Below are 23446 nucleotides of genomic sequence, written 5' to 3' on the forward strand. Positions count from 1 at the left end.
CTAGAATATGGAGATACTCACAGTATACTCCCTTTTCTGTCAGTGTTAGTGGGCACAACCACTGTTCTGTCTTCTCTGCCTTAAAGGCAATTATAATTGGTTCCTTCATTTGCTATCCAATAATTCAATAGTTTAAGCTATAAGCTAATAATTAGCTTATAAAATTAAAAAGTGAAAAAACAAAAACAGAGCCATATGTATACATTTAAGATTATACTCAAGTAAAATTTAGAAAGCTAAAATTGTATGTACTTTAAAAATACAGACTGGATGGCTGAGGCAGGAGGATTGCTTGAGCCTAGGAGTTTAAGACTGGCCTAGGCAGCATAGTGAGACCTCATTTCTACATAAATAAAAATTTTTAAAAAATTAGCTGGGTGTAGTGGTGGATGCTTGTAGTCCCAGCTACCTAGGAGGCTGAGGCAGAAGGATTGCTTGAGCCCAGGAGGTCAAGGCTTGCATGAGCCGTGATCGTGCCTCTAGCCTGGGTGATAGCACAAGATTCCCAACTCAAAAAAAAAAAAAGGCAACACAAAACAGAAAAACATCAAAAACCACAACATACATATTCATTCATATCCATTACTGTACTAAATGATTATTTGGCACAGAAGGGAAACAGCTAACAAAAAAGACTTTAACATCTATTATTCTTATACAGTCATGCCAGCTGTTTAGTTTCTTTCTTCTTGGTTTAGTCATCCAGTACCTACAATTACCAGTGATGAGTAGAATTGGCATTGTCACTACCTTCACAATGTAGCAGACAACTGTCCAGGACTCGGTCCCCAGGCCCAGGGGCCAACACCATGCAGCCAGTCACTTGGCACCCAAATTAGTACATCAACCTCTTGGCAATTTCTAACTCTTCTGCCTCCAAAAGTTAGCTCATGTAACATGTGACACTTAGCAATTTCCTGGATAGTACTCAATTTGCTTTTATTCTAATACTAGGGTCTTTGGATATCTACAGCAGAAGCAGAGGAACTTTATTTTTCAGTTTGTCTTTAATGGGAAGTGAGGTAATATTGCTTGGTCCATCACTGCTTAAGTCCTAATGTCTAGTCTTTTATTTAGGTAAAAATTTTTGAGAGTTTAAGGCAAGGCTTAAAAATGGGTGGTTCAAGAGACATGTATGGCACAAAGATGTTTTACATTTTTCCTACACAGTGGTTTTTGTTTTGTTTTTTAAATTATGCCAACATTTAATGATTGGATAACTTCACATAAAATTCCAGACTTCTGGACTCTTCTTCAAAAATTGAAAAATTTAGCAACACTGGGCCTCCAACCCCGTGGTAACAATTAAAGGGCACTAAGTAGCAGCTGCCCCACTTTATGTGGGGAACATGCTCTCAAGTTGGCTCAAGGCCTTGCCTCTCTCTATTGGAACCCTGATGTGGAGTCACTATTTTCATAACTGAATGCCTGTCTTTATAGCATGAATTCACATGAGTTTATCTAATGAAAGTTACAAAGAAAATGAGAAGTAACAATTTGTGTGTCTGTGTGTGGAAGAACAGAATGTATGTATATGTCTAATATAAAAAGTGGGTTTGTGTCAAAGGACACACCAGGCATCTGTACTCATTTATTGTCTGCTCAGCTCCTTCAGACATTTACTTTTAGCAACTGTTAGTATGTAAGAAAGAAGAGCAGTGATAACATAAATGATAACCAATTTAAAATATGTATTATAAGGGATCAAAGTCTCTCAATAGCAAGTTTTACAGAAACTAAACAGTATCTTCTATTTTCTCTCACTTTCTCTGCATCACTTTCTCTCTTTTGGAATCATTAAAAGCCCTACCTTTTTATCCTCATAACTCTTATCATTTCTACTCCCTTTCTTCTTTCAGGTGGTAGTAGGAAGGAAAGACCATGATTCAGAGAAGGACTTAAGCTTGAGTTATGACTTCCCACCTTTGCAAACTCAGGGAACCTATCTAAATTTTTGAAGTCTGAGTGTCCACAGCCATCAGATAACAATGATGATGGTGACCCCGGCAAACAACAAGCTATAAGGAGAAGCAAATTATCTTTAAAAAGCAATCATGAAATGGAGTTTTAGGTCTCCTGTTCTTCATCTGAAGACTGAGGTGATTCATCATTTTATGCTGTTCTCATAAAACACAAACTTAATTATTTGGTTGCTGAGATACAAAAATCGGGAAAGAACACCGAGGGGTTTTAACTGCAGATTATAATACATTTGACCAACATAAAAATTATATACTTGGAACTGAATCCTTTCAGAGCCAAAAAAAAAAAAAACCCCAAACAACACATACCACTGTTCAAACTTGATACCCCTAAAGACTGAGCAGAGAGCAGTGTCAAACGATGCTCAGCATCCTGGACATATGCCATTGTGGTCATCGGATACACATTTGCTTGAAGAGGCAATTTGCTCATTGTCATTCTAGGTTGAATCTATAAAACCAAACAGTTCTCTTTACAAAAAGTGCTATTTACATATGTACTTTAAAAAACTTGTATTGAACATAGATGACTTTTTTCCTAAAGAGAAAAAGATACAGCTTCCTCTTGGGGAACAAATAATCTAAAAATTAAAACACCATTTAAAACAATATGAAGAAAAACCATAAGATCTTAGAAAACAATTTTTAGGTGGAAAAGGTAGAACCTGTCCAGATTTTAAAAACAGGCATTCCCATTTAAATTCATCAGAATAAAAATGCTTAACAAAAGTTTTCAAGCTCTCCAATATTTGCATAAAACAAATTATAAAGGTATTAAGTATTCATTTCTCATCTAAATCTAACATACTGCTTTTGTAATGAATGCTAAGCATAATAGCTCTCTATCCTCTTTCAAGAAATATCTCTTATTATTCTTGAATAGGTTTTAATAAATACCACAGATCTCACCATCAAATCCAAGATAATACATTATAATCAAGTACATATTTATATTTAAAAACCATTCAATGCTACTCTTCTTGAATAGTTTCAATGTAGATAGCTCTAAATTCCAATTTTTCATAATCTAGTACCTGACTGCATGAAACATAACTATTTTTTGAAAGAGATTGTCAGTCACCCCAAAGCCAGTCTGGGTCTCACAGTGACTGACTCTAAGCTCAGGACTCTGTTATCAGCGAATCTTAATCACACCACATAAAAAAGCCATTTCATTTAAACATACACTTAATATGAGTTTAACATGAAACTCAAGAAAAGGAGAGGTACCAAGTTAACATAATAGTTAACTTGTACTGAATTAATATTTCACAAATCTTATCTTTAATCTTCCCAACAAACCTGCATTATGTCCCTCAACTTACTGATTGTACAGGGTTGAAAATTCCTATCTACTTATAACCTATTAATGTGATCTTACTTTGAAATAGAGTCTTGGCAGAAATAGATGAGGAACTACTGATTAGAGTGGGCCCTAACCCAGTGATCGGTGCCTTTATAAGAAGAGGGAAATTTGGATATACAGAGACACATACAGAGACACAAAGAGAAGACGTAGAGATTGGAGTGATGCATCTACAAATCAAGGAATGCCAAGGACTATCGGCAACCACTAGAAGCTGGGAAAAGGCAAGAAGGAGATTTCCCTACAGTCTCTGGAGGGACGATGGCCCTGCTGGCACCTTGAGTTTAAATGTCTGGCCTGCAAAACTGTGAAAGAATAAATTTTTGTTGTTTTAAGCCATTCAGTTTGTGCAACTGGTATGGCAGTCCTAGGAAATTAATAAATTGATGAAGAAACAACTGTAAGATGTTAAAAAAAGAAAGAAAAGAAAAGTTAACTTTAAGGAATTATCTATTTCTCTTTACTAGTCATGATCTTCTCACCCAATTAATTTTTATACATAAACTTATTTCAAAAAGCTTAAAACTGCCACAGCTGTTATATTGCTACCCCCACGCTCCACATTTGGGGCTAGATTTCTAGTTTTGTCCAAGTACTACTATTTCCAAGCTTAAAAAATGGCTGGGGGGTGGGGCACACAACAATAAGGGTGCATGATCCCAATCCAGTCAAAGCAAGGTACAATGGGAGGCCCAAACTTCACCTATATGTAAACTACTTATGTATCCAATCCTGATGTGTACCCTACATCTTTAAAGTAAAAAAAGAAAATAAAAGCAGAAATATTTCGATCACAGACTTTAAAATATTATTTTCCTATTTTATTCTAATGTTCAATCCTCAGAAAGAAAATTTACATTTTTAGTTATTCAGTTTTACTAAGTTCTCTCATTCATGTATACACCCACACATACAAATAATTTCTTCTGTAAGATTTTAAGAAAACACTTTCTTTTGTATACAAGAAAAATGAATCATCATAAAGTTGAGATTTCATTTGAAAACCAAACGGCTACAGTAAAATTAATATGCTAATTCAGAATATATGCTGCAATTTTTATGCTTTGGAAAAGGTTTAAATTTATCTTCTGCAGGAAGTCATAGAAGAAAACATTATCACAATCTTTTCCACTCACCCCCAGTTGAAAATTAGACAAGTAATTATTGTGAAACTACACCTACTCATAGCCAGAAGTTTCTAAAATGCTAATGTTTCAAAAACATGCTCATGTTTTTAAACAGTATTATTTCAAGGATATGGAGTCAAACACATATACTCAGAATACAGAGATTCAGGTAGCAATCAAAAGAGCTCTATGAAATTGGGGAACTAGCCGGGATCGGTGGCTCAGCCTGTAATCCCGCACCTTTGGGAGGCTGAGGTGAGGGGATTGCCTGAGCCCGCGGGTTTGAGACCCGCCTGGGCAGCAAGACCTCATCTCTACAATAATTCAAAAAATCAGCCAGGCGTGGTAGCGCGCGCCTGTAATTCCGGCTACTTGGAAGGCTGAGGCGGAAGAATCGCAGAGCCCAGCAGGTCAAGGCTGCAGTGGCTGGGAGCGGCCACTGCACTCCAGTCTGGGTGACACAGTGAGACTCCAACTCAAAGAAAAAAAGAAATTGGGGAACTGACAATCTGGAAAACAAATCTATGAATAACATTTTTTATTATTTAAAACTACTTCACAAAAATTTTCATCAAACACACACTTGCCCACATTTCTAAATGAATATGTATATGTATACCTATGTGTGTACCTAAATGTACATGTGTGCATGCACACACACACACACACGCAGGTCAATAAAGAGGGGGGAATAGTTTTCCTGGAATTTAAAAGAGCTCATTATCATGTAAAAATATATAAGGAATAAACTATGTGTAGACCAATTCCTTACGAGGAAAATAAAAAATATAAACCTCAGTCCCTCATTATGCTTCTTTTCTGGTAGATAAGTTCATATATATTTTAGCTTGAAGGTACTAAATATGCAAAATGGTCACCAGAGCTCCCTTTGGACAAATAAATCCTTACAAATAGATGTTCCAAAAAATAGTCTCTCAAATATTTGTTCTAACTTTGGGTATCTGATTAAATATAGAACCTACAATTGTCTGTTAAAATTCAGTTTTATTTTAGAAATAATTTGCAACTTTAGGTATTTTTTTCCCCAAAGGATCCAAAATAAAATGGCCCATTATCAGATATAGAAATTACAAACTAATATAACCATTACTTAGACATTTTCAAGTAAAATTACCTGGTATCCATTTAGGTCAGTATAAAATCTATTTTGGCTTTTTATGTCAGAAGAAATTCTCATCGCAATCTCACGATTATATACTTTTCGTATGTCCACAATATTGGAAACTTCCACAGACTGTCCTTCTATCCCTAAATTGAAAAGAATATACAGATTAATAGAAAGAAATTAATTGCCCCAACTTTCTTACTTCTTCCAAAGTTACATACTCTTCTGTTTTCTACTTCCTATCTTACCATCTCTCATATACTAAATTACATCACAACTTTTCCTTTCTAAAAATATCAGATGGTAGACAGCATTTATTCAGAAGCACCTACAATTCAACAAAAGAATGAAGAAGTTGAGATAAGATAAATACATATGATATATAACATGTAGATGATTCTCCAATGAGTTCTAAAGGGGAAAGAGAACATGAAATGAGAAAAAGTCAAACCCACCATAGGCCAGTCCACCTCTCATCTGCAGCCCTATCCCCCACAGAGTCATTCTGGCCCATTTCTTTCACTTTTTCTTCATACATCAGAAACAAGGAGTCAGTAAACTTTACATTCTGTTGGTTCAAGAGGCTAGGTATTATTGCTCACAATCTACCTGGGGTGCCAAAAAAAAAACCAACCATATTTTAAGAGATGTTATCTTTTTTTTTTGGATTTAGAGTCTCACTCTGTTGCCCAGTCTGGAGTGAAGTGGCACGCTCATGGCCACCACAGCCTTGACCTGCTGGGCTCAGGTGATTCTTCAGCTTCAGCCTTCCAAGTAGCTGGAACCACAGGCATGAGCCACCATGCCTGACTGATTTTTTGATTTATTGTAGAGACGAGGTCTTGCCATGTTGCTCAGGTTGGTACTTTTCTAAGTTGAACTGAATTATGGTAACAATGTATATAGTATGATGTTTGTTCAAAAGATGACAGCAGTAAAATGAATGTTAGCGTCATGAGACAGGACAGTCAAAGAAAATGGCAGAGGTATGGTTATTGTTTGAGGAACCCAAACCCATTTTGAAGTGGTATTTGAAATTTGAGAATGTCGTAGAAGTACAATGACAATGGAGGTGTGAGTATGCAACAGAACCTCCAATATGTTTAACAACTGCATGTATTTGTGATAAGTTTGAGATGCATGGTCCTGTGTGTGATGTGCACAAGGGAAGATCTGGGAAGCCTCTCACAGTAACAAGTCCTGCAATATTTGCCATATTCAGAAGTATCTGGATATTGATAGTAACCACTTGAGCACCTCTTGTGATTGCAGAAGTCAAACATGACTTGTATTCATCTTTTGTTATCAATATATATTGACTATTACAATTTTAATACAGTTTTTTCCTTTCTTAAAATGTATACACTTTTTTTGGCACCCTCTGTATTTCTAGAAAAAGAGACAGGCGATCCAATGAGATGATTTACAGCTGCAACTGATATCAACATATGAGCATTTGTGGACTATATTCTGGAGAGCTCTCCAGAAGTTAAATCAATTTTAGTGAGTTTGGACTCTCTTAGGATCCCTTGAAGTGATCCATTTTTCCCCTTTGCTATATAAAGCAGAGGACAGCTTGAAAACGTCCCTGATATATCACCATTTTTTTCATATAAGCTTAAAGCACTTATTGGTTTCTGCTATTCTACCCTAACTGTATTTTCAGGTCCTCAGTGAGGTCTTGGGTCAATTTCAGAGATGGAAAGAGGAGTTGGGAAGAAATCCAACACTCAGTAAAGACTGAATATATATGTGAGATATTACAGGATCTTCTAAGAAAAAAAATCACTTAGAAGAGTGATCATAAGAAGAAAGACTGGTTCTGTTCTACTTCATAACTCCGAAGATTTCTGAGGTTCCAAGAACTCTGGAAACTTACTCATAGTTTTACTTTCATTATCTATTTCTCCCTACTCCTTATGTCAATCTTTCACTCTGTGCTGATAATTAGCATACTCTTTAAAATACAAAGGGCTATGTAAAGAAAAGTGAGGGTGAAAAGGGGAGTAAGGAAGACTTTTTTTCCTGGTAGCCAAAAAAATCCCCAGAGCTTAGAAGGTGAGGACGAACAGTTAAAGAAAGGAAGTTTAAACCTGTGGTGTTTGTAGAAAAGAATGCAAATGCTGTTACTGTAGGCACCATAGGCTTATGTGAAAGGCACAAAGGAGACTGTAAAATATAAATAACAATATAGTGATGAATAATACTAAACGGGTTAAAGCCTCTAGTAACAGAATTTCCAGAATGCTCACAGAACTTCTTTCTGGTATATACCGCTCTTTCAACTCAACAAACTCAACTGGAGTTGTTTTTGGTTTTCATAAAAAACTATTAGGAGTACAATCTCCTTTTTTTTTTTTTAGAGAGAGAGACAGGGTCTGTCTCTGTTGTGGGGGCTGAAGTGCAGTGGTGCAATCAAAGCTCACTGCAGCCTCTCAAACTCATGGGTTTAAGTGATCGCTTGCCTTAGCCTCCTGAATAGCTGGTATAGGTATGCACCACCATGCCTAGCTGATGTCTTTTTTTAAAATAGCCATGGTCTGAACCATTAACCTTTGCCAGTTACATAAACACATACATTTCCTTATGAGAGTTACTAGAAGGATGTGCAAAGACAGATGACCCAAACATCTCTACCACTCCTGGGAAGTTTAAGAAAAAAAAAAATCAAACAAATAGTAGTATCTTCTTTAACTAGAAAATATATTATTCGAAAAGCAAACTTTCATTTAATATGCTTACATGAATCAGATTTTTTGTAAAGCCAAATGAAACATATGTGGAATTCTAATAGTAAACAAGCATCAACAAACCAACCAAGTCACAAAATGTAAAACCCAGGATGACAGTGCTCATGTAGCACTAGAAAGCATAGCAGATGATTGAAGTAACCTCTGATTTGTAGAGTTTTTAATATTGTTTTGTGTTTTCTTCTCTCTAGATTAGACATTCTCTCAAGGATCAACCGAATACATAAAATGAAATAACGTCTTAATAAAAGAGGACATCATTATTTCAATTCATGTCTCCAAAAAACATTTACAAAGAACATGCTTCAAGGAAAACATACTTTTGTGTTACCTTTAGCAATAATAAGTTATTTCTGCTGAGAAAACCATCTTTCTTGAGCTCAGTATTAGAGTCAGATCCTGTCACTGCAACACATACTTAAAGTTTTTTAAAGGGAGTCTCTATGTCCATTCACAATTCAGCCAGACATATATTTATTATTTTTATTTACTTATTCATTTTCGAATCATGGAGTACATGTATTTGTTACATAAGTATACTGCATGAAGGTGTGGCGTAGGCTGTAAGACATTAATTTAAATTCTGTGCCAGGATAGACTTTTAAAATAAGATCAAACTTAATATGCTTATTATGAAAAAAACCAAATAAAATCAGGTGATATCCTGAATTCTCAATGAGAATTTATTATTTTTTAAAGAACAGCATATGTGTGTGTGTGAGAGAGAGAGAGAGAGAGAGAGAGAGAGGATTGGCAACTGTTCTGTAGCAAGAATTCCCTAAGTTGTGCCCTTCTCAAAGAAGTTCATGGAATAAAAGGGAGAACTTCCTGGGAAGCAAGGATATAAACCAGTGATACTTTACAGTCTGCTGGATTTGTGCAGTATGTGCAGCAAAAGTGTTACTTTTTACCGAAGTGGGTCTACCTGGGCATGGATGGCCAAGGTTTCTAAGTCCCTCTGGTTTTTCTTCAATACTTTACAAGATTAATCACTGGGGAGAGAGAGGGTTGATGCTATTCACAGGTTTCAACAAAGGGAAATAAGAGTTCTCTTGCTGCTAACACTTGTCTCCGTGGAGAAGGAAGAATGGAGATTGTTTATCCTTATTAATAAGCAAGGCAAGTTAGAACTGAGCTAGGCCGCAGGTGAAAAGTGGTAATAAAAAGGCAAAGAGAGTCATTTAGAAGGTTGAATATGCTGTAGATTCCAGCCTCACCCGTGGAGCTGGGGGAGTGTTTTTTTTTTCTTACTAGTGCTTGCCAGCATCTCAGACACAGACTATCTTCCACACCATCTTTGCATTCCAGTTCTTCAAAACATTTTAGGCATATGGTAAGTGCTGAATCACAGTTAAGATGGTAAAGGCTGTCCATCATGTAGAGTTTAGCTGACATGGGAGGAAAGCAAACTGGGAGACAAATAAAGATGAGGGAAAGTTGAGAGAATAAGGACTTTCATTTCAGGGAAACACATGCATGTTTGAATGCAAGTTCCTCAGGGTAGAAACCATGTATTATTTATCTTTCTGTTCCCAGCATGTAGAATGGGTACTATCAATAACTGCTGAGTGAAGGGTGGCAACTACATGGCAACAACAGCAACCAATCGTTATCGATATAGCTAATAGTTACGGTAGTACCATATGCTTAGAACACACTTTACATATAACAACTCGGTTCATCCTGACCCTGAACTGAAGATGAACTAACTTGCCCAAGGTCACAAGATGGACACAACCAAGACTAAATGTCTCAACCATCATGCCTCACTGGCAGACCAACTACTGGAAAAAGTGAAGTTACTCTGGGACCAAGGATTGCATGAAGCCTTGTAGTAACCCTGAGTAGAGAGGAGACCTCCAGATTTTTTTTTTTAAGGGAGAGGACACTGAACTGGGATCTGGTATGCTCCTTTTTAATTTAATTGATTGAAATAAGGAACAAGACTTACCAGACCCCCCCCCCAAACTCTCTTTAAAACAACCCAGACCATCCTTTTAAAATGGTACCCTCACTTTAGAAGCCAAGAAAGTAATGCATATTAAAGACACATACACTAGTGCATAGCAATTCTTCCTTACTGTACCAAGCTGAGTTGTGAAAATTTGTGAGCACAGGAAGCACATGCCAGCATGTGTACTGCTTACTGGTGCCAGGAACATAAAAAAAGGGGGGGGGGACCATATCAGATGACCATCAAGAGGGAAATCAATAAATAAAATCATATACACCCATGCTATGAAATGATGTATAGCAAATGAAAAGAATGAGGTAGCTGTCTGTCATGTCCAGAGAAGAAGATGAAAAAAGTTAAATGTAACATTGGTGGATATAACAGCCTTTGTGCTGAAAACAGACACAAACACAAAAACTCTGCATTTCTACAGGTATAAAAATATGTGAGCATGTGCATGCATGTACCTGTTAACTCTCCTGAGGAGTGGATAGGGACAGATAGATTCCAGAGGACTTTATTTTATATCTGCAATGTGTGGAATTTTTGTCAAAGAATATACATAGATATTATTTGTACCTGTATTTATAAAAATAAGTTTAAGCATTTTTATAATATTTTCAAAGATAGCAAGAGGAAATAAAACCAAGTAGGTCACCATCAAGAGGCTGGGCCATGTCATGGCTTCAAGAGTATATAGCGGCCTCAGGCTTATGGGGTCTTCGAGTCACTCTCAAAATGCTGCTGGCCTTCTCAGAGCCTTCTCCCCATGGGTGGATCAGGAGAGAGAGGGGGCAGAAAAGAAAGAGTGGCCATCCTTTTGACTCTTTTGCTTAGCACCAGTCTAAGGAAATCAAGAAGGGTATTCCTTGGTGTGGGAAGAGAAAAACTGGAGGATATCCCTGACACATGCCCAGGCCTGAAAGATGAGGTAGAGGAAACAACCAGGAGGGATGTCAAGACTCTAAGGAAAGCACATGGAAAGCCTGGAGTCTCTAAGGCATGCACATGGAAAGTCTGGGGTCATAGCTCTGAGCAGCAACTGATGATGGTCTCTGAAGCATTCTAGGCATCATTTCCTCTGTCTACTCTTCCTGGTCAGATCTTTGTAAATCTGTCTGGAACTGCCTAATTCAACTCTGCAGAATTTCACAGTTAGCTCAGCCCTTCCAGAGCATCTTATTCTAGTCATTTTGAAATGCAAAGTATATTTTACAAAGATTATGCTCTGATAAATCATATACTACTCTCACCACACTCAAACAGTTTGGGAGAAAGAAGAAGAGAGCCTCACTTACACCCCAACAAGAATCCAGAATCTTATCAGTAGTACTTATTGTGTGATTAGGACAAGTCTTAGATCAAGATGTGATATAATAATTGGCCCATACTCATCTAGAATGAAAAGAGATGGTGAGAGCCTAAGAGAGCTATTTGAAGTCTGCAAACAAAAGTTTAACTGAAATTTAACATATGGCTATCAAATCATATAAAATAAATCCTCAAAAAGTCCATCTAAGATTCAAAGCAAAGTCTTTAGTGAGTGTCCTGAAAATGCCGGCTATTGGGAAAAATGGAACCTTGCTAATTGTTGCTCTCATCCCTCTTCTGCCCATCTGTGTCTGAGCAGAGAGGATAAAACAGCTATCACTTCACAGCAGAGACAAGAAAATAATAGCTGTCATAAAACACCAGGGCTTCTGAGTTTGAATATTTCCCTCTCCAATTGTGGGAATATACTGCTTTGTATTTTAATCATCAAAATATGTAAATACCTTTGCTATTATATATTTACTTTTGTGACGCTGTTTTTGTGAACTCTATTCAACTTGGAGTTCACACTTACGGTTAATGCACTCTGCTTAATTCAACACATACATATAAATGAAAATTCTCACAATGATAAACTGAATAAATCAACATGAAAATGTTGTTTCTAGAAAGTAAATGTTATCATGACTATGTTTTTAAAAAACTGTACTAGTATCTAAAAGTACTAAAACAAAAATGGTAATAATTCCCACAACTGGGATGACCTTTTTCTCCATGTTGACTTACTCAACTCATCATCCATTATAAGATCTAATTTATCCTGTGAGGCACTGCTGATTTCTGGGTCTGTAAATGTTCATATTGATTATTTCTTCACAAGTGAAAATTTTAACATCTGCTTTCATGAATATAAATTTCAGTAAATTTCATTCCAAGTCTCAAATTTTAAAAAATGATGATATACCATTTATTCTATTTGTAAAACCCTACTAGATAAATAGCTACTATTACTTATTGATCACTTATAAGTTAAGCACTAGTGTACATATTTTATCCTTTTCATTTCAGTAATTCTTACAACAATGTTGAAAAAGTAAATATATAACAGGAAAGACATAGCATTTGATCATATGAATTGCAAATTTTGGGTAAAAAATTATACCAATCAAGTATGATATTCTTGAAGAAAGCCTAATGACTAAAAAATACACAACAAAACTGGAAAGCTTTCTTATATATATATTTTAAATAAACATTGATTTAATGAAACAACAGGCTTTTTTTTTTGGAAGTTCTATCTTAAAGGGAACATAACACCTACATCAAATAGTTTTTATCTCAAAATAGATAATAAAAATAAATAAGGTCTAACTAAAGCACTCCTCAAGATGTAAATAAAATAGCTCACAACACTGGAGTTTTCTTGGTACCTTCCCATAATCCAGGCTTGGGCTGGTCTTGGAGAGGGGAGATAAAAGTGCTGAATAATCATAACAGTATGTCTGCACACCCTGGGCAGCTAGAGTTACTCTGAGCTCACCTACTTCCTAGTCTCCCAAACATGTTCCTTTCTAAGGTGTCTTTAGGCAGGAAGCTCAGATTCCAGATATTATTCCCCATACTGATCTGCCTGCTTTGGCAGGTCTATTTCTTCCTTTACCACCAGTCTTTCACTATTTCTTCTCTCAACTTACCAAACAAAAACAAAAGGCAGCATCTCACTCACCTTAATTCTAGTGGTTGCTGAACACAATGTGAAATACTGATGTCTAACTAGATTTTCATGACTAAGTAACACATATTTTTGACAAGACATGGTTTTCAACTGCTTGCTTTCAACAAAATTGAAGGCATACCTAACGGGGTTGTCAGGCAGTAGATCGTTAAAAATAATTGATAAAAATTAACGTTTGATGATAGATCACTCTGTGTCTTATGGAGCGTTCAACTCAGAAGTTCAAAGTATTGAATGATATTACTATAATGCAACTCCTCTCTTACCAGCTACTTATTTATGTGAACAACTTTCCTTTGCATGGGTATGATAAAATGTTAATTAAGAATAAAATCAATGCTGAAATAAATCTCATTCCAGCAATCTAAAATACTCGCCAGTGGATACATTACCTATCAGGAATTTTAAAAAATAGTACACTCCATTGAGAGAAATGTTTCCATTAAAATTTATAAAATTATCAAAATAGTAATATATTTATATTTTTGACCAACCACATACTATTAATAATTTTTCCAACTCAATCCAGAAAAAAATTTAAACATACTTAGTCTTAGGATGACTGGTTTTTGAAAACTTTAATTAAATATTCAAATACACACAGACACATAATTTTTGTTTTAAAGAAGAAATGAAAGACCAATAACAAGACTCTCAACCATAAAAATATTACATTAAGATAAAATTCAGTGAAGGAAGTAAAATGAAATTATGAATGCAAGGAGAAAACAATGATGTAAAATTTCTGACTCCTTAAAAAAAAAAAAAAAAAAGAGCCAGTGTAGGCTTTTTAAAAATGCATGATTAGGTATCAAATTGCTACCCACTGGATATGTTTAGTTTTAAATGTCACTATTTACAATATGCCCCAAATAACACTGCGATTACTTAAAAGTACAAAGAAAAACTAGATGCCAACTTAAAAACATATAAGGGACAAAGCATTCTTCAAATTCTTACAGAAATCAGGGAGTTTGATCTAACCAATCCTGCTTCACATTGTGATATTCTTTTCCTCCTTTGTGTCTATTCAAGTGACATTTCTCCAGAACCTAGCATTCAACAAATCTTCCCCTACTCCTCCAACCCTCAATAATTAGTCTTTGTCTTATAACACTTACTGTCTAATTCATCTGACCCTCTCATTCTCTTAAGTAGATATAACACTTAATATGCGCCAGGTTGCATGTATATTCACTCAGTTAATCCTCCCAATACCCCTGTGAGGTTTACTCAATTACTGTCACCATTTCAGGATGATGAAACCCAGGCCAGAGAGGGAGCATACTATGCAAGGTCAAACAGCTGGTATACGGCAGAACTGGGATGGGGGCTGGGAATGAAACGCAGGAGGGCTGGCTCTGGAGTTTCAACTCTTAACCATTACATTTCCCTTGTTGCCCATCCTGTGCCCTTTATTTGAGTTCAGTACAACACACCTTTGCAGAGGATGATGTCTCCCTGCTAAGGAGTTATGCCTTCAACACAGCAGCTGCTTTCAAACAGCCCCCAAGATAACCTCTGAGTTCTGAAACTGTGTAACCAGAATGCATTTACAGTCCCTTAAAATAACCTTCTCTTTCATGCCTGTCGGGAATAATCAGCTTCGACGCATAGCTACTTATTTCAATTTTTAAAAGTTCCAATTAACAGGAAAAAAAAATCCTTAGCAGTCAATTGCATATTACGATATCCCAAAAATGTTTTAATTACCTAAGTCTGCCTAGCTATAACTTACTTAATGCTTTTTACTTTTAAATCAAACTAAATATGGAATATGGCTCCAGAAAAAATGAGAGATTGATTGCAAACCATTTTAATATCCTCATGAATCTTTTTAAGGAAATAAAAACAACTCCAGTGAAGCTCTGAGACCTTATTTACAAGTGAGGCGAACTCCAGGGATGGAAGCCCCAGATTCAAGCGTCCTTAGGCAATCAACTTAATAACTTTTTGGCCTTTGGGCTAAGACCAAGTGTAGAAGATGAGTTTAGAAGCACAAAGTCAAGAAATAGAGACTTTATATGAAACTAAGTCTTATGAATACTCTGTAATTGAATCTCTAGCCTTTTTACAGATTAAGAAACTGAGTCCATAAAGGACAAACCTAAGGTCCTCTAGTTTGCTTAGAGGGAAAACTAAGGATTTGGAGCTCTAAATTCCAATGTGATTTCACTTATATGAGGGTCTCCTCAAAAAGTTCACGGAAAATGCATATTATGAAAAAACTATGCGTGGATTTCAAAAATTTTTACACCAAAATAAATTCATACTAACTTATTATAACATGTCTGAAGAGAATCTAGTTTGAAGGATAAGACTTCAGTATGGAAAAAAGTCCCGATCAGAGCAACATAAATTCTGTTAGAAATAAATCAAGAACAAACATCAAATATATGATGAAGCTTGGGTGGAAGAATGGTGAATCATCACTGATACTTTATGAAAAGTTTATGGGACAGTGCCCCAAAGAAATAAGCAGTGTGCATATGGATAACTCGCTCTAAGAAGGCATAAGATGGCCGAGCTTGGTGGCTCAGACTGTAGTCCCGTGCTTTGGGAGGCTGAGGTGAGTGGATTGTCTGAGCCCGTGGGATCGAGACTCGCCTGGGCAACTTGGTGAGACCTCATCTCTACAATAAATCAAAAATTAGCGGGCATGGTAGTGCGCGCCTGTAGTTCCAGCTACTTGGAAGGCTGAGGCAGAAGGATCGCCGGAGCCCAGCAGGTCGAGGCTGCGGTGGCCGGGAGTGGCCACTGCACTCCAGTCTGGGTGACAGAGTGACACTCCAACTCAAAAAATGGATTGCCTGAGCTCGCGGGTTCGAGATCCGCCTGGGCAACTTGGAGAGACCTCATCTCTATAATAAATTAAAAAATCAGCCAGGCATGGTAGTGCGCGCCTGTAGTTCCAGCTACTTGAAAGGCTGAGGTGGAAGGATCACCAGAGACCAGCAGGTCGAGGCTGTGGTGGCCGGGACCTGCCACCGCACTCCAGTCTGGGCGACGGAGTGGGACTCCAACTCAAAAAAACAACAACAAAAAAAACACAAAACAGAGGTCATGGCAACAGTGTTGGGAATGCTCAGGGCATTTTGTTGACTTTTTCGAGGACCAAAGAACAATAAAATCTGCTTATTGTGAGAATGTTTTGAGAAAGTTGGCCAAAGTTTTAGTGGAAAAACACATGAAAAAGTTTCATCAGCGATTCCTTCTCCACCATGACTATGCTCCTGCTCATTCCTCTAATCAAACAAGGGCAATTTTGTGAGAATTTTAATGAATAACCTTTCGGTATTTGCCTTACATTCCTGATTTGGCTCCTTCTGACTTCTTATTGTTTACTAACCTTAAAAAAGTTTTTAAAGTACACCCATTTATCTTTAGTTAATAATATAAAAAAGACTGGAGTAACAGTTAAATTCCCAGGACCTTCAGTTCTTTAGAGATTGACTGGTATAATCACTTACAAAAGTGTCTCGAAGTTGATGAAATTTATGCTGAGAAATGAAGTTTATATTTTTATCCTTTAATTCCATTTTTCCACAAGTTTTTTGAAGCCTCCTTGTATGTTTCAGTAGATGAAGCTCATTATGATTCTCTAAAAGTCAAGGGTCAGGTTATAAATCCATTGAGGTTTATAAACCCAAAATTGCTCAGAGAAAAACTAAGCAACTCTCCTTTATTGCTAAATATGCCCATGCAAGAAAATTATTTAGTCATTTCAGTCAAAGGCAAGTCTTTCCTTCCATACTTTTTGATGGCAGTTCATTACATTTTACCTCTAGGCTACTTGCTTTCTTTTAGCAAGACCCATTACTATATAGTACTTTTATAATATGATGGTAGAAAATAGGGCAAAAGTATTGTATTAAGATATTTCTCCTAAGGGTTAAAGCATGGTTTAGAAACATACTCATTCATTGGCTCACAAACACCTGTCTAGGAGTACATAGTTATGGAAGAGGAAAAAATCTTGGAAGTAAATACTATAATAGATCTAGGACTTGAACCCTTGTGCCAGTGAAATGTACATGATACACTGGTAACCCATAGCAACCTAATTCTTCAAAGTAGCTGCTGATGTCAGAAAACTAGGGCACTGAAGTCCAATAATTACAGCTCTATAGACAAATAAAGCCACAGTTAAGTTAGTTACTGATCATTATGTTACTGCAAGGTATGTACTTTTTGTGAAGGTGTAATTTAAGATGTGAGGGGACACAGGAGCTTCTGCTTGTATCATAGTCTATCTTCTTTCTAATTCAAGATTAACAAATAAGCTAAAGTATCCTATTTGGTAATATCTAAAGCTTTAATTTAATGAAAAATGATTATACTGTAAGAAAAATCAATTGCCACCTCCCCCACCTTTTTTCCCCCAGAAAAGTGTTATTTTCTACAAATTAAATAATCTTTTAGAAATCATAGTAGTCCCAGAAAGGCAATTCATTAAATTATGGGTGCTATAAAATAGATTTTTTATTAAAAGTGACATAGGCAAAGAATTGTATTTCATTAGAAAACTCTGAATGGCTCTGATCTTGTAGCACTTTTAAAGGTAGTGAACACAAGATTTCCTCTAATATTTCTAGAAAACTTTTGAATGCAATGTCTGAAAGATAATGAAAAGAAAAACACAGTGTTCTTTTAATAGCTTAAATGATGTTAAGAAAGAGAAAACCTTTCAACTGTACTTCTAATCATTTTCAGAATCTGGAGAGAAGGCAAATAGAGAAACTAAAGTTAAACATCAAACCCAAAAACAAAAGTTGGGCTAAACTAAGGCCTCTTAACTCAGTTTTTTTCAAAATCAATAATGACAAAATAGTTTATATAATTTGGGAAGTGTTTTTGATTTCTGCTATTAGTTTTGTTTTTGTTTGAAGCTTAGTTTGGGCAAAAGTTAACCTGGGGAGAAAAGGGCCAAAGAGTAGTTAAAATACAGACTGAGGAATGTAATGACATTTTGTCAGGTTTGCATTACTTTAGTTTTTTTGAAAGAATGTTTCAATAAACTGAATTTGAAAGGTTTAATATAGACACCCAATAAAGACTGACAACCTGTAATATTAATTCATTTTCTGTTTCTTCAACCCTTGCAACTGAGAGACAATGCAATCTTTTGCATAATTAACTGATTTAGTTACCTAATAGAATTATAGTATGCAATCATAAAATATTAATAGTCTCTCTCTCCCAACTCTCATTTCTTCCTGAATCTGAAATTTGGTATTAGTAGCAAACAGGTTTTATTCATTAATATTTCTTCAAACAATTGTATCTGGTTAGTTTAAAGGGGGCAAAATTAGCATATACCCTAAATAAATTTAAAACATCAAATTCAAGAATAAATATTTTTGTTATTTTAAGAAATATTAACCAAAAGCCAATCCTCAAATGCATGGAAGTTAGGTGAACATTTCTTTGCACCTAAAATGAAAAGTCACATTTTGATCAATCATCCAGGTGCTTGGTTAACAGGAGGTCAAATTTTAGAATGTTATAAAGCTTTCAACTATTTCTTCATACAGCTGCCTTGGCACTGAATAACCAAACCCCTGAAGACTGATTACTCTTTCAAGTAGTGTAAACACCTACAGAGTCAAACACCCTGAAGACTTCACATCTCTCTTACAGGCCTTGATTAGTGATTTCATTAAATCCTCAATGAACCATGATCCAAACAATCTGAGTCCTCAGGCAATGGTGTGTGAAAGAACAGGACAGGTGGAGGTAGGACATGAAGAATACTTAGAAAAGGTAAGAAAAGGCTTGATATCCACAACTGGGTGTATCTTTTCCTAGGAAGAGGTTTATGGAGAGGGGCTTAACAATAAATACAGGAAGTATATGGTTTGGAAGAAAGCATTTCAGAAGATTCTGGTATCACTGTCTCCTATTAACTACTTCTATGTTGGAAAAAAAAATATTCTGAGTTAGAGAGAGAACAAAAGATGTATATATCACTTCAAATTTATAAATGCTGGTTTTAGGTTTAACCTAGGCAACTATAGTGAAACTCATCCAGTGAAGCTCTCTAAATTAAATTTCTCTTATACTTAACTTATTTATCTGTCCCTTTTTTTAAAAAAACATGCACCAGAACATCAAGGAAGAGGAGACAAACAATCTAGAAAGGAAATATATTGAAAAGCCAGAGCCCAGTATGGAGTTTCTCCTGTCACTGATCTTGAGCAAACCTGATCATGTACTTAGGTCAAGTTGACCTAAGTACATGACCAGGTTGCATACACAGAAATTCTGCATACACAGAAATAATGATAAACTAGAAGAACAACCAGATTTCTGGCCTACAGGTGGGCTTTACTCTACTTGGTCACAAGACGCTAAGATTAACATCTCCCAATAACTTGTCTTTCAGCTACTGGCCCAGCCCTCCTGATCTATGTGATTGACTATCAGTGACTAACCATCACCATCTATTCGGTTGTCAAAAATATGAGACACAGAATGCCACCCCATCACCATGGCAACAGCTCCTGTGTTATCTTACTCAAGAATGCATACCTGCTCCCTAAAGGAAAGCCTTAAAACCCCCAGCCTCAAGCATTCTCCAGGAAGGTTCCTTAAGCGTCACTACTATTGGAGAAGTGGATCCGCCCTCTCTCCAATCTACTTTCTGAATAAACTCCCTTTCTCCTTATCTACCTTCTGTGCAATTCTTTTAATGCCCATGACAGGGACTCAGCTTGCCAACCTAACACACACGAGAAATTATAATAAAAAAATATAACAGAGGAAAGAGGCAGAGGTCAGGTCAGCAGTCAGAAATGGGTCACACTGAGTGCCACTTGGGAAGGCCTGGTGTCAGTCAAAAGTCAGTGGCCCCTGCTCCTGCCAAAGGGCTATTAGCCACTGGACAGTTCACTACCCAGCAGGGGACAGGAAGAGACAGGGAAAGGAAAAAGACAAGTATTTAGTTTTGACAGTGGTTTGTTGGAATAAGTACCGAGGCAAGTCAGAAGCTAGCTATTCCCAAATCAAGCACTGAGGTACAATGGCAAGCTAAGCTATAGCCACAGCGGCAGAAGAGGGCCATCTACTCCATAAAAACTGTACCATGATTCGAGAACTAGAGGCTCTAAATAATGCAAAGAAAACTCTTAAGATGCAGTGACACTGACAGATATAATTAATAAAAGTGAAAGCAATTAAGTAAACATACTTAATTTAGAAGCTGGAATTTTAAGACAAGTTGCTGTAGCATTTACTCTGAGAGACAACCAATCTTGATGAAAAACAATGGTAAGTCATACTTGATGACACAGATCTGCACCATGCTGTACTCCAGGAAGAAATTTTCACTAAAAAATAACACCATTTTAAGCAAAATTAAAAATAGATGAGCATATCCTCTGTGTGATAATGTTATATAGCTGAAAATGTAACTTTAGAGCTCTCGGGGGTACTAAACAATGGCTTATGCAAAAGTATAAACAGATGGTCAAAAACAGTTTCTGACTTACCAGAAGTTTTGGAATACTCTAAAAAAGATTATTTTAGAACTATACACTTTTCTGTAGGTAGCAAAGTGATAGCAGGTAACTGTACAAGTCATACTCAGGATACAAAGTTAGTATCTAGTACTATTTTTCCCACCTTCCAGAGACCTTTTACTTCTTGATTCAACTATGAATCATGGATCATTCTAAAAGCATATAATATTGTTACCTAAGAAGCTACATGAAAAAGTTTGTCCATACCTGATATTCTAACAAAAGAAAATTGAACTTCAATTATCTAAGAAACTCCCCGAATACAGTATCACTTGCTTTCCAGAAATACATAAAAAGGAAACAGTGACCTGCCTATACATTTATTATTAGTTTGTAAAATGCTTTATTTTCTACTTGTATAATGATTCAAGGAAAGAATATTCTTTCTAATTTTTTCAACTTAGCTAACAGCAAAGATAAATTTAAGTGGCATTTGTTTTGCTTTGTTTTTTGAGTTGGAGTCTCACTCTGTCGCCCAGGCTGGTGTGCAGTGGCATGCTCACAGCCTTCCCAGCTTTGACCTGCTGGGCTCCAGCAATTCTCCCACCTCAGCCTTCCTAGTAGCCGGAACTACGGGTGCACACTACTACGACTGGCTAATTTTTGATTTATTGTAGAGATGAGGTCTCACCAAATTGCCTGGGCAGGTCTCAAACCTGCGGGCTTAGGCAATCCACTTGCCTCGGTCTCACAAAAATCAATCAACCTAACTATGCAAGTATGAGAGTGTTCGAAAGCCTACATCCCATCACTTGGGTTTATAAAGATGCTGCTCAATACTGTTCTAAAAGCAATAGCAATTGCCTGCTTTTATATTCTACTGAGTAGAATTGTAAACAAACAGAACTAGTTTAGAACATATTTTCTTTCAAAGTCACAGTCCAGGGATTTATGCTATTGCAAAACATTTAAGTGAAGGAGGTAGGCTGAGCATGTGTGTGTGAGCGCATGCACGTGTGTGTGTGTCACTGCTAGTCAGTGGTCCATAAACTGAAAGCCATATACAATGTAATTTCTATTTTATAAAATCAAGCAAAACACCATACTGTTTTCAGGTCTTAGAAGTAAGTTTCTAGTTAATGAGCTCATGACTAAGACAAATATTGTAATAGGAAACAAAAGATATACAGAAAAAAAGAAGATGTATATGCAGGGAATGAAATGTTTAACCATTTTTTATTATCAAAGGGAAATATATTTTAAATCATACTACAAATATGAAGTCAGGTTTAGAAAAAATCTCCAAAAACCAATCACTAATTTGTGCAAAATGACACAACAAAAACAAGAATTCAAGAACAAATAGCATATGTTTCATAACTGCATTTCTGTTTTCTTACCCCGTATGTGGTATAGTCGAACTCTATGGGTAACATGGTCAAAAAAGCAAGTCACTTCTGAATAAAGCTTCCCACGTGTCACTCTGACAACGGGCAGTGTTGTGTAAACATAAGGCTGAGGAGAAAATGACATTTTTAAGAAAAATATTTTGATTTCTAAACTTTTAAGAAATGTTTATCATAGTTTCCAAAATAGCAAGTATGTATCATCTGATGTAATTTTAAATAAATTACACATTTACAAAGTAACAGAATATACACATTATAAAAGCTGAAAATGAGATTTTTATTTAAAAAACTGCTCAACTGCCAGCTATACAAATTTCTAATTAAGATCCTTCATCTTTTTTTTTTCTTAGGGACAGAGTCTCACTTTGTCATCCAGGCTGGAGTGCAGTGGCGCAATCATAGCAATACTCTGACCTCAGTCTCTGGATTAGTTGAGACTATAGGCATAAGCCACCATGCTGGCTAATTTTTATTTTTTATAGAGATGAGGTCTCACTATATTATCTGAACTCAAGCAAACCTCTTGTCTCAGCCTCCTAAAGTGCTAGGAATATAGGTGTGAGCCTCCACACCCAGTTAATATCCTTCCAGACTGCCCATGTAGTTATTTATTACAAACAGCAATGGGTCTATAGCAGTGCTATTTTCCCAGGCAAATATTTATTATAATAATGGCCACCTAAGGTTCAGGGCAGGTGGCAAAAATGACTATGGAGAGTCATCTAAACACACAGAAAGCAGGATTGAGAAATGCAGTCTAATCACAGTTTCACCTATTAAACTATAAAACATTCTGCCCTTTTAGTTGCAAGACCTAGCTGCACATAATGTAAATTTACAAACGGAAAAAATTTACTTGGAAATCACTGGTTTAATTTTTATTATTTAGAATCTAAATTTAAGAAAAAATAGTAATAAAGCATCTAACTTATAGGACTTGAGAACAAATTTAAAGCATTTATGAAGAATTATGTTTTAAAAGTAGTAAATAACTTGACTCAAAAACAGCATAAAAAGTTAGGCTTGCATAAGATTTTCTCAATTGTGTCATTTTCTTCCAAATTTACCTCTTTGGCTAGAGAAAAGTGTTTGAAGTTAACAAAATGCTTAATAGTTTCCAAAATTCTTATACCTAATTACCACACACTAGAAAGTGAGGGAGGGGGATGAGAACCTGGCATGATGAGTTCTGGGCTCCTCCCTTTTTCGGATATGCTAAGCTACCTCTTTCCCTGATGTTTTTATTTTCTCTTTGTAAATATATA

General features: G+C 36.2%; 1 protein-coding gene across 1 annotated transcript in view; it reads right to left on the reverse strand.

Annotated features, from left to right (window-relative positions):
- Nucleotides 1–23446, reverse strand: part of MAN2A1 (mannosidase alpha class 2A member 1) — a 175292-nt gene that overhangs the window by 21011 nt on the left and 130835 nt on the right. Inside the window, exons 16-18 of the mRNA XM_008056604.2 lie at nt 22173–22287; nt 5611–5744; nt 2292–2433 (exon numbers count right to left, since the gene is read on the reverse strand). Of these exons, the coding sequence (XP_008054795.1) occupies nt 2292–2433; nt 5611–5744; nt 22173–22287 (391 nt within the window). The remainder of the gene's footprint in view (nt 1–2291; nt 2434–5610; nt 5745–22172; nt 22288–23446) is intronic.

This window comes from Carlito syrichta, unplaced genomic scaffold (assembly GCF_000164805.1).
Source record: "Carlito syrichta isolate Samal-C Ts95f unplaced genomic scaffold, Tarsius_syrichta-2.0.1 Scaffold302410, whole genome shotgun sequence".
Taxonomy (NCBI): Eukaryota; Metazoa; Chordata; class Mammalia; order Primates; family Tarsiidae; genus Carlito; species Carlito syrichta.